This window comes from Bos indicus x Bos taurus, chromosome 5, assembly GCF_003369695.1.
Source record: "Bos indicus x Bos taurus breed Angus x Brahman F1 hybrid chromosome 5, Bos_hybrid_MaternalHap_v2.0, whole genome shotgun sequence".
Classification (NCBI taxonomy): domain Eukaryota; kingdom Metazoa; phylum Chordata; class Mammalia; order Artiodactyla; family Bovidae; genus Bos; species Bos indicus x Bos taurus.
The window spans coordinates 107663098-107676201 of NC_040080.1; the positions used below are offsets into that span (position 1 = coordinate 107663098).

Here is a 13104-nt window from a genome sequence, read left to right on the forward strand (position 1 = left end):
GATAATAACTTAACACATCAAAGTCAATAATGGTCAAAAAATTCTTTTTTCAAGGGATCAGCAAAAGTAAATGCTTTTCAGCTCCTTGAAAGCTATTGCAAATGCAAATAAGGTAGAAATCAGTACATTTTACCCGATACCAAACCAGCTACATATACTGCCTCACGGAACACATGACTCACTACTAACGACAATGTGGAGTGTAACAGGTTTGTTACATAAGTTCATTCTGGACTGGTTAAGATAAACTGAGGGTAAACCCAGTGAAAGACACATCCTTTATAGTCTACAGTTGTTATCCTTGACCCCAATCTCAGGCCTTTAGAGGCTGGGGTACTTCCAAATCTTCCAAGATTTTGTGGCCAAAAAGTAAGCCTCTAAAACTTCAAAATATTACAGTCAGTGAGCAATATATTATCATTTAGAATGAAAAGAGAACTAATATTAATATTTTAATTATATACCATGCATCAGGCAAGGAGTGAGATGATTTGCTGATGAGATCTCATTTAAACCCCAAACTGAACTGGGGGCTGGGGGTGGGGAGGGACTGAAAATACCTTTCACCACTGAAGTCCTATGAAAATAACTAAAATATAAGGCATAGCCCTTGGTATCATGACTGCTTTGAACACGAAGGCAAGAATACAGCTCAAGGCTATATCTGCAATGGCGAAGGCAATGTCCTCTCAAAGTGTTCTTTATCAGTGCAACCTGAATCTCCTATCAGCATTCATTGTAATTGTGGGGGACATGGAAAAAACTATCAAGCACTCACCATAATGCATGTAACAGTTTCCTTTGGTGGGGTCCAGTTCAATAGCCTTCAAGAAGAACTTTTCAGCCTCACTCTTACGACCCTTGAAAAACAGAGAAAATGGATGATTCAGCAGCACATCGAGAGGGATTCTTCACCCTCTGAGCCCATATGAAGTAGACTAATGTCTACCTGGTATGCATCATCAAAAAGCAGTGCTTTGTTTTTATCTAAATGGGATGATCGAGCAGAATGTGTTGAGAGAGCAGACTGAAGTCAGAATCCTGGAAAACATCAAGATTAGAAGAAGAGACAGAGTGAGTCCATCAAAGATGTCACAAAGAAGAACCAGGAGAGCAGGAGAAAAAAAGGAAAAAATGGTTTCATGGAAACCAAAAGGATGAGTTTTAAGGAATGGTGGGAAATGTGTTTTCATTTTCTATTTTATTTTCTCCCTTCAATTTACATTGTCAACATTCATTCATTCATTCTTCCTTGTAAAGGATGATGATCATTTTAGCTTTTGAGATGATTTTGACCTAATGTTTACTTTATATAGGAAGAAACTAAGTCACAATTTGTTGCATCTCAAGCAAATACTGCTTATCCTTGCTGCTGTCACTCAGGACTACAACATATGTAAATCAGGATTTTGTCTAAAGCTAGATCTTCTCCCTATCTACAGTTTTAAGTAAACATTAGCATCAATATCGAAAATAAGCAAAAAGTAGGAGCAAAGGCTTATATGTAATAAACTGATTTTTCATGAATTAATAGCATAATCCAGGCAGATTCTAAAACTAGACATTCTTTGCCGTATTGTAGCTTCTGAACCAAAACTGCCTACAGAGTAACAAAAAGGGGGTGACTCAAGGTAAGAGAAAAGTCCAAGGAAGAAGCTTCCTAAAAAAGCCCTGTCCTGTATGTCAAGGGTAAAATGAAGATCTATGTTAACTGGGTGGAAGCAAGTCATGGGTGATGCCTGGAAGCTGTGGGTCTAAAGAAAGAGAAACAATCTTATCTGATGGTTCCTTCTAATTCATACACTGTACCACATTAGCTTCATGTGATGTTTTTCTTTCCCCTTCACATACATATTTTTTAAACCACTGTTAAGGAGGTAATTATTCCAAAGATAGAGGTATATGATTAACCTAATATTCTACATTTTATGCAACTTTGACTCATGTCTCCAAAAGACCTCTCCTTTTTGTGTATTCATTTTGCTTAAAGAGCTCATTCTATTGCTCTTTTACTCACCCATTATTCCAGCAGCTAGTGATAACTATATGATCAGACCACTGACTTTCTCTTTCACTTTACTAATGCTACTTATGTCAATAACTCCTCTTTAATTTATAAGAAACATTTTGTCAAATATCCAATAATTAAACATTAAAAATTCTCCTGCGAGATTTCTCACAGTGTTTTAACTTCAAAGGAAAGCACAAGCAAAATACTTGCTATACATATTACCCTTTGTTGAAGTTAGTAAGAATTAGCAAGAATCTTATCAAGATAGGATCCCCTAAGTGATTAAATAATTCTGATGAATTAGGCAGTCTATGATATGAGTTAAGAGCACAGATTTCAGGAGGCAGAGCAGCTCTCACACTTTTGTAGCTAAATGACCCTTGGAGAATAATTTCGAAAATCTATTAGTTATAACTTTCTCTATTACAAAAAAACAAGGCAGGTGGAGCACAGAAGATTTTTTAGGGCAATGAAACTATTCTGTATAGTACTGTAATGACAGATAACATGTCATTCTACATTTGTCAAAAACATATAGAATACATAGCACAAAGAGTGAACCCTAATGTAAACTATGGCCTTTAAGGAATAATGACACCACCCTTATGGCAGAAAGTGAAGAGGAACTCAAAAGCCTCTTGATGAAAATGAAAGTGGAGAGTGAAAAAGTTGGCTTAAAGCTCAACATTCAGAAAACGAAGATCATGGCAACTGGTCCCATCACTTCATGGGAAATAGATGGGGAAATAGTGGAAACAGTGTCAGACTTTATTTTTCTGGGCTCCAAAATCTCTGCAGATGGTGACTGCAGCCATGAAATTAAAAAACGTTTACTCCTTGGAAGGAAAGTTATGACCAACCTAGATAGCATATTCAAAAGCAGAGACATTACTTTGCCAACAAAGGTTCGTCTAGTCAAGGCTATGGTTTTTCCTGTGGTCATGTATGGATGTGAGAGTTGGACTGTGAAGAAGGCTGAGCGCTGAAGAATTGATGCTTTTGAACTGTGGTGTTGGAGAAGACTCTTGAGAGTCCCTTGGACTGCAAGGAGATCCAATCAGTCCATTCTGAAGGAGATCAGCCGTGGGATTTCTTTGGAAGGAATGATGCTAAAGCTGAAACTCCAGTACTGTGGCCACCTTATGCAAAGAGTTGACTCATTGGAAAAGACTGTGATGCTGGGAGGGATTGGGGTCAGGAGGAGAAGGGGACGACAGAGGATGAGATGGCTGGATGGCATCACTGACTCGATGGACATGAGTCTGAGTGAACTCCGGGAGTTGGTGATGGACAGGGAGGCCTGGCGTGCTGCGATTCATGGGGTCGCAAAGAGTCAGACATGACTGAGTGACTGATCTGATCTGATCTGATTGGCTCATCAGTTGTAACATGTACAAGAGAATTTCAAGTTAACACAACCAGAGAAGTGTAGGAGGATAAGAGACTATATACCAATTCTATATCTTCTGTTCAATTTTTTTTTGTAAACCTAAAACTGCTCTAAAACGAGCATTTATTATTTTTTAATATGATGATAGTAAAATCTATTTCATGCAATTACAGATTTATCTGAAAGGATACACATGAATAGTTGTTACAGTAGATAGGCATATTCTATGCTTATAATAAATGTTAACTTATTTTATTTGTAGAGTGTTGTTATTGCTCGGTCGCTAAGTTGTGTCCAACTCTGTGACCCCACGGACAGGCTTCTCTGTCCTCCACTATCTCTTGGAGTTTGCTCAAATTCATATTCATTGAGTTGGTGATGCCATCCAATCATCCCATCCTCTGTTGCCCTCTTCTTCTCCTGCCCTCAAACTTTTCCAGCATCAGGGTCTTTTCCATTGAGTTGGCTCTTTGCATCAGATGATCAAAGTACTGGAACTTCAGCTTTAGCATTAGTCCTTCCATTGAATATTCAGATTTGATTTCCTTTAGGATTGACTGGTTTGATCTCTTTGCTGTCCAAGAGATTCTCAAGAGTCTTCTCCAACACCACAGTTCAAAAGCATTAATTCTCAGTGCTCAGCCTTCTTTAGTGTCCAACGCTCACGTGAATTCATTCATGACTACTGGAAAAACCGTAGCTTTGAATATATAGACCTTCATCTGCAAAGTGATGTCTCTGCTTTTTAATATGCTGTCTAGGTTTGTCATAGCTTTTCTTCCAAGGATCAAGCATCTTTTAATTTCATGGCTGCATTCACCATCTGCAGCAATTTTGGAGTCCAAGAAAATAAAATGTCACTGCTTCCACTTTTTCCCCCTTCATTTGCTATGAAGTGATGGGACGGGTGTCATGATCTCAGTTTTTTGAATACTGAGTTTTAAGCCAGCTTTTTCATTCTCCTCTTTCATTCTCATCAAGAGGCTCTTTAGTTCCTCTTCACTTTCTGCCATTAAAGTGACATCATGTGCATATCTGAACCCGTTGATATTACTCCCAGCAACCTTGATTCCAGCTCCTGATTCATCCAGCCTGGTATTTCACATGATGTACTCTGCATATATATATATACGTACATAGTATGCAATAAAATACAGAGTTCTGAATGACAAAGACTGTATCTTGCTTTATTCAGAGCCTCAAAACACTTGGTCAGTCTTTAAATCATCACTGGAAAATAAGATAGGAAGAACTTGCACAAGATAATAAAAGAAAGATACAAAATGAAAACTATCATTGGTAAAGAGTCTGGACAAAAGTTTTATACAAAAACATAAAGGCGGCTGTGAACTTTCTTCCACTTAAGTTTTAAGGACAGAAGAGAAGAGAGTGGCTCACTTATCACTGTCACAGTAAGCAGTGTAGTAGAATCCTCACGTGTACACTCCACTGGCCAAGCAGCAGTGGGGTGGTGTAGTTGCTCAGTCATGACCGACTCTTGCGACCCCATGGACTATAGCTCACCAGGCTCCTCTGTCCATGGGATTTTCCAGGCAAGAATACTGGAGTGGGTTGCCATTTCCTTCTCCAGAGGATCTTCCAGAGCCAGGGACTGAACCCAGGTCTCCTGCATCACAGGAAGATTCTTTACTGACTGAGCTAAAGCAACAGTATATAGGTTTAAAAAATAAATCAAAATTCAAAGGCCAGTCATCTCAGGTTACTCAAATGAACCCAGTGATTAAAAGACAGTGAGCCCTACCACCTCCTAGATGCAAAACAAATATATTAAAGGACAGAACATTCTTTTTTGTGGGAAGTAGCAAACCACCAAGTAAAAACCCATCTTTCTACTTTGATCACTTTTTAGTCAAGTGCCAAATTATATGGAAAATAAAAGTCTCAGGAGAGTATATAAAATTCAAGATTCAGCCAGACGCATAAGCCAACCAAACACACATATCACTGGATCATAGGAAGGGTAGTAGGGAGGTAACACTAAGTTTAATCAAGTTTACTCTTTTCACTATTACTGTTTTAGAGGAACTTTGGTTAAAAAAGTAGAGAAGAAGAAAAAATCATGTCTCAGCAGGTTTTTTCTTGGCATCGTTTAGATTATGTCAGCATTTCTACAAGCAAGCATTATGGAATAGCCTCTGGTTATACAAAACCCCTCATATCAACCATCCTTACTCATTGCGTGTATTGTTTGGGGTGTTTGGACACTTGTGGTGTTTGAGAAAACCAAGAAAAAGGGCCTGTGGTCAGTGTGACAAATAAGGGAAATGTGAGTGGAGTGGCTCAGTTTCCACTGCCAGGTCCATACTTATTGGCATATTCATTTGTTTTTTTAAGTTAAAATTTTATTGAATTCCTTGTCCTGTACTAAGTAGTAAGTATATAACCACTCAAGTGAACCACACAGAGTGTCCCTTGCAAGTCCGAGTTGCAGGAAGTACATAGAAAACAAGTAACCCAATAAGCAAGGGAGTCAGCCGCAGAGAACTGAGGGCTAACAATGACTTTCTCTGATTCTCATTGAGGGATCTGGCCTGGAGCCGAACAAGCCTCTGTTTGAATCTTTTTGCCTCAGTTTATTTAGCTGTGTGACGCTGAGTATCTTTTGTAACATCTCTGAACCTCTTTTTCCTCACTTGGAAAGATTAACATAATACCAATTTTGAGGGGTTGCTAAAAATCGTTAAGTCAACTGGAAATTACCGGTTTCAGCAATTTTATATAATCGTCTGAGATTTTTAATTTCCTCATAATTTGGCACTTGAGTAAACAGTGATCAAAGGAGAAAGATGGGTTTTTACTTGGCAGCATAGAAAGCTCTGACATTCTTTGATTTTTCTCCTATCTCCTCAAAAAAAAAAAAAAAAAAAATCATTCTTTCCACCTTGAAGGCCCACTATCTGGTTCCTAATTACCAAAATTCAAAAACACTTTGTAGAACTTCATGTCATGGTAGAAACTAAACTTCAAAATTTTCCTTTAAAATGTCTCCCATTCCTATCACTTTCCCCTTCCTCCAATAAAAGACTCTTCCAGCTCACATCTTCAATGTTACTATAGATTTCAGATTTCCTGACTTACTTATAAAGTTTGCAGCACTTTACTGAGTATGAAAAACACAGACTCAAGATTAGTATCATTTAAATTCATGAAAAAAAGCATCCTCAATCAGAACTAGGCTTGGTCAGGTCCTCTTCTGATTGGCAGCAGTAAAACATTAATGTAAACATTCAGTAAAGTTTAGGTAGCCTGTTTTACAGCATATGATTAGTTGGCAGCACATTTATTTTGTTTTCTAATTAAACTGGATGCTACGTTCCCTGCTCAGAAACAGGCACCCACCTGAGCAGGTATACAAGGTAAACAGCATCTCTTTTGACAGCTGATCAATGCTTTTTCCAACTATGAAATAAAGGAATATAAAAATAGATACTTACATAGTAATATTTACACATACACAATTCCTCCCAAACCTGGAGCTCCTGCTTAAGGAAGCACTCAGGAATATTAAACATGAGAGAATTATATACTATCAATGGCTTCAGCTTGAACTGTCTCATTTTTTAAAAAAAGTTAATCATACACCAATTTTTTTACTTATTTTTAGTAGCAAATCACTCATTATATCTACCACCCTACACACAAGTGTGTTTTGATGTCATAGCTTAGAACTGCTATTTTACTGAATGACCTGAAAATATCAAGATTCTACATTCTTGCATATATATATTTGTAACGTAAGTAGCATACTAATCTTGTCCTCTAAACTAGATTACTCCCTTAAGACTTTACTTTTTCTTCTATAGTCATCCAAATATTCTATAAATATAATGATCAGTCAACAAATGAACAGGCCACCACTATTTTCCTGTACATAACTTAATAGCATATAGTAACTCTTTAGTTATTCACGTGGTCACATTTTCAGTAAACTACAGAGCTATGAATAAAGCAGTAATTTATCCACTTTACAGATGGAAACTGTCACATGAGCTAAGGTCTGTGCTGTGCTTAGTCACTCAGTTGTGTCCAACTCTTTGCAACCCCATGAACTGTAGCCTGCCAGGCACCACTGTCCATGGGGATTCTCCAGATAGGAATACTGGAGTGGGTTGCTGTGCCCTCCTCCAGGGAATCTTTCCAACTCAGGGATTGAACCCAAGCCTCCTGATAAACCATAAAAAGTGGTCCTCAGACTAGCCTGATTCTCATCCAAATATTTATATCCCAATAAGGGATTACTTGTGTCTTCAGCATTGGTAGGAACACCAGTTGTGGGCATGGGTGTTCAGTCGTATCCAACTTTTTTGCAATCCCGTGGACTATACAGCCTTCTAGGCTCCTCTGTCCATGGGACTCCAGGCAAGAATAAGTGGGTTGAATTTCTTTCTCTAAGGACCTTCCTGACCCAGGGATCAAACCCCTGTCTTCTGCATCTCCTGCAATGGCAGGCAGATTCTTTACCACTGAGTCAACTAGGCAACCCAGTAACATCAGTTGGAATAATACAAAAAATAAACCAGAGGATTTTCCTTGGGTCACTCTACTCCTATTTAGATGCTGCTTTAAGTTTACTGTAGAAGAGTCTCTTTCTGCAATTGTGATCCTGCAGTCACTTTCATACATTTAGCGTTTATTTTGGGGGAATGTCTGACAATGGTAACTGTTGGTCACTCATTCAAATGTGTATCTACATGGACAAGAAATAAGAACGGGAAGCAGCCAATAAAATGGATCTAAAAGCTTATATGGGCTCCCCTGGTAGTAAAGAATCTGCCTGCACTGCAGAAGACCTGGGTTCTCCCCTGGAGAAGGGAATGGCAACCCACTCCAGTATTCTTGCCTGAAGAATTCCATAGACAGGGGAATCTTTGTCTAGTGGGCTATAGTCCTTGGGGTCACAAAGAGTTGGACACGACTGAGCATGCAAAAGCATATATGCAACTTAGTGTGTGCATGCTCAGTCCCAAGCTCCTCTGTCCATGCAATTTTCCAGGCAAGAATACTGGAGTGGGTTGCTATTTCCTAGTCCAGGGGATCTTACCCACCCAAGGACTGAACCCACGTCTCTTGCGTCTCCTTCATTGTCAGGTGGATTCTTTACCACTGTGCCACCTGGGAAGCCAAAAAGCTTATACATAGTTTAGTAAATATGTTGTTTGCACCTGCATTATAGTTTGAGTGCAAGAGGAAAAGCAATAAAACAGCCTTGGAAAAATAATTTGTGGAGGTCCTCATTTACAAACAGAAGAAGCATTGCTTGACAGTACATCTTAACATTATTATTTATATATGAAGTGTCTTCAGGATATAAAACATTTTCTCCTCATAAGAAATAGATCATTAAAAAAAAATCTAACAATTGAATTAAATCTTACTAATGAAGATGATTTACATCAAACCATTTAGTTCTAAAGTCCCTCTCTAAGTCATTATGCATAATCAGCCAGAGGTAACCCTAATGAAAGGCAAAGTGAAGGGGTAAGGACAATGATAACCTTCAGAATGAAATGCTTTATTATTATACTACTACAGTATTTACCATCAAATCATCAGGGACCCAAAATCTGATGATGACATTCATTTTTTAGGGGCAGAATACTATTTCTTCTAGAAAGTTTTAAAAATAGTAGAATAATGCTACAAACAAACAAAAAAAAAAACCAAAATGAATGTGGCTAAACAGGTTAATGATAATAGTTTGTGGTTCTCACTGAATTATCCCTCAAGTTTCACCTTCTATAATTCTCAGGTCTTTTGTGATCTCTTTCCTAAATGTCCCAAAGCAGAAGCCACTTCATAGACACTTGGAATATGTCATTAAGCCTAAACATATGTCAAATTAAGGGCAGCCAGTGGGGACAAGGGTAGCATCCAGAAGAAGTGTTGAGACCTCAGCAGGGAGGTATGGCTCTGGGGCCTGCCTGGGCAAGGCTGGTGCCCAGAAACACAACTCCCAGACCTGAACAAGGCTTCCCTGAAACCCATCCCCGGTCCCACTGCAGAGCCATCATACTTCAGGGTGAGGAATTAGCTCAGACCCGGTTGACTTGGGCAGCTTCCTTCCTAGCTTTCTTTATTTTTTTTTAATTTAAATTTATTTATTTTAATTGGAGGCTAATTACTTTACAATATTGTATTGGTTTTGCCATACATCAACATGAATCCGCCACAGATGTACATGTGCTCCCCATCCTGAACCCCCCTCCCACCTCCCTCTCCGTACCATCCCTCTGGGTCATCCCAGTGCACCAGCCCCAAGCATCCTGTATCCTGCATCGAACCTGGACTGGCGATTCGTTTCTTATATAATATTATACATGTTTCAATGCCATTCGCCCAAATCATCCCACCCTCTCCCTCTCCCACAGAGTCCAAAAGACTGTTCTATACATCTGTGTCTCTTTTGCTGTCTCACATACAGGGTTATCGTTACCCCCTTTCTAAATTCCATATATATATATGTATCCAAATCCTGAAAGATGATGCTGTGAAAGTGCTGCACTGAATATGTCAGCAACTTTGGAAAACTCAGCAGTGGCCACAGGACTGGAAAAGGTCAGTTTTCATTCCAATCCCAAAGAAAGGCAATGCCAAAGAATGCTCAAACTACCGCACAATTGCACTCATCTTACACGCTAGTAAAGTAATGCTCAAAATTCTCCAAGCCAGGCTTCAGCAATATGTGAACCGTGAACTTCCTGATGTTCAAGCTGGTTTTAGAAAAGGCAGAGGAACCAGAGATCAAATTGCCAACATCCGCTGGATCATAGAAAAAGCAAGAAGAGCTCCAGAAAAACATGTATTTCTGCTTTATTGACTATGCCAAAGCCTTTGACTGTGTGGATCACAATAAACTGTGGACAATTCTGAAAGAGATGGGAATACCAGACCACCTGATCTGCCTCTTGAGAAATTTATATGCAGGTCAGGAAGCAACAGTTAGAACTGGACATGGAACAACAGACTGGTTCCAAATAGGAAAAGGAGTACGTCAAGGCTGTATATTGTCACCCTGCTTATTTAACTTATATGCAGAGTACCTCATGAGAAACGCTGGACTGGAAGAAACACAAACTGGAATCAAGATTGCCGGGAGAAATATCAATAACCTAAGATATGCAGATGACACCACCCTTATGGCAGAAAGTGAAGAGGAACTCAAAAGCCTCTTGATAAAAGTGAAAGTGGAGAGTGAAAAAGTTGGCTTAAAGCTCCACATTCAGAAAGCGAAGATCATGGCATCCGGTCCCACCACTTCATGGGAAATAGATGGGGAAATAGTGGAAACAGTGTCAGACTTTATTTTTCTGGGCTCCAAAATCACTACAGATGGTGACTGCAGCCATGAAATTAAAAGACGCTTACTCCTTGGAAGGAAAGTTATGACCAACCTAGATAGCATATTCAAAAGCAGAGACATTACTTTGCCAACAAAGGTTCGTTTAGTCAAGGCTATGGTTTTTCCTGTGGTCATGTATGGATGTGAGAGTTGGACTGTGAAGAAGGCTGAGCACCGAAGAATTGATGCTTTTGAATTGTGGTGTTGGAGAAGACTCTTGAGAGTCCCTTGGACTGCAAGGAGATCCAATCAGTCCATTCTGAAAGAGATCAGCCCTGGGATTTCTTTGGAAGGAATGATGCTAAAGCTGAAACTCCAGTACTTTGGCCACCTCATGTGAAGAGTTGACTCATTGGAAAATGCTGGGAGGGATTGGGGTCAGGAGGAGAAGGGGACGACAGAGGATGAGATGGCTGGATGGCATCGCTGACTCGATGGACGTGAGTCTCAGTGAACTCCGGGAGTTGGTGATGGACAGGGAGGCCTGGCATGCTGCGATTCATGGCGTCGAAAAGAGTCGGACATGACTGAGTGACTGATCTGATCTGATGTATACTGTATTGGTGTTTTTCTTTCTGGCTTACTTTACTCTGTATAATAGGCTCCAGTTTCATCCACCTCATTAGAACTGATTCAAATGCACAATGGAGTATTACTCAGTCATTAAAAAGAATGCATTTAATCACTTCCTAGCTTTCTGAATACCAATAAGCCTTCAGATTTAGGTGAACCTTTGGACGGGAGGAGGCCGCAAAACTGGTTGAAATGAAATGGCAGACAAAGTGGGATAAAAGACTGCAGCAGACTGAATTTCATTTGAAGAAGTTATAGTGCAGCAGCCATATGCAGCTGGTATTCTGGCTTCAATGCCAAACGTGTTACCTGAGCAACAGGCACAAATCAGCAGCTTGTTAATAACAAAATATAAGGGTCAATATCCCTAAAAAAGGCATGTTACATTTACTCAATATTCAATTTACCTAAAAGGTAAATTAATGCATTGAGATATTAATCATCTATTAGAAACATTGCTCCCAAATTACAGACCTCAGTATTCCTGATGGCTCATTAGAAACTGCACTCAGCTAGCACATAGCTAAAGGACAGAAAAAGACAGTAATATTCCTGGAAGCAATTTGTTATGCCTCAAAACTTTTAAGTCACAGATACACTTGGCTAAACAATTTTATCTCTTGTTATTTGTACTAAGGAAATACCTGTAAATTCCAAGAGGTAGCTATTTATTTTCATTACAGCATTGTTTATACAAATTCAGTGTCTACCAGCATAGACTTGGTTAACCACATGCCATTTCAAGGAAATATGTATCTATTAAAATGATTTTGTAGAAAGTATTTAAACCACCAGATATTTCATGATCCATTGCTAAATGAAATAAGCAGGTTGTAAGATGCTGCTTATGTTCTAGTTAACTATTGTTTTAATGAAAGAGGAGGCTAGCACTACCTCTATCAATACTGGCTCATTTTACTGCTGGATTTCAAAGGTGAATGAGAGGGTTGTTTCTCTGGGATCTTAAGACTGATGCAGAGGGAAGTACATACCTAAAGTAAACTATTAAAAAAATACTGCTGTGTTAGTGTCAAACTAAGTGTTCTGAGCACACAGAACAACTTCATCCACTGGAAAGGGAATTCGTCAGAGATGTGGCATTTCACTACACAGAAATGAATTAAGCTCCTGCTATGTACCATGCTGTGTTACAGTCCTGGTAATTAAGATGAAGTTCCTGCCCTCCTGCAGTTCACACTCTAGTGGTGGAATGGTAGTTCACACAGGAGCAGTGACACCGTCGGTCTAAACTAGTTTAGTAAAAAAAAATAACAGGCTAATGTGAGACAGCAACACACACTAGGGGTGGGATGGAGTTTGAGAAAGTCATCAAGAAAAGTCTCTGCTGACGCTGGAAAAGCAACCTAAGTAAAGGAAGTGAGTGAACCATGCAAAGACGTGGCATGTTTGGAACATTAGAGCCTAACAAGAAAACCAATATGGCGGCAGGGGAGTAAACTCCACGAAGAATCACAGGAAATGAGTGTGAGACACTGGAGTGATCAGGTTGCTTAGGGCAAAGTAGTCACTGTAAGGAGTCTGGAGTTAACTTTTTGTTTTGGTAGTAAAAATCACAGTTTCAACATTAGATGTCACATGTTGCTTTGAGGCGTAGCATTTCCTTGGTGTTAACCAGCAAAGCCACCGAACAGCCTCTGGGAACTACACAGAATATGGAACACTTTATGAATGTATGTCACTCTTGTGTGAGGGCCATGATAATCCTCTCTGCATCATCTCAATTTTAGTGTATGTGCTGCTGAAGCAAGC

The 13104-nt window shown here is 39.3% G+C and overlaps 1 protein-coding gene and 1 pseudogene across 4 annotated transcripts in view; both read right to left on the minus strand.

Moving 5' to 3' along the window:
- TMTC2 (transmembrane and tetratricopeptide repeat containing 2) overlaps positions 1-13104 on the minus strand; it is a 414619-nt gene that overhangs the window by 89383 nt on the left and 312132 nt on the right. For all 4 annotated transcript variants that reach the window (XM_027543229.1, XM_027543232.1, XM_027543231.1 and 1 more), the window contains one exon: positions 779-860. In XM_027543229.1, the coding sequence (XP_027399030.1) occupies positions 779-860 (82 nt within the window). The remainder of the gene's footprint in view (positions 1-778; positions 861-13104) is intronic.
- Positions 13002-13102, minus strand: LOC113893830 (annotated as a pseudogene).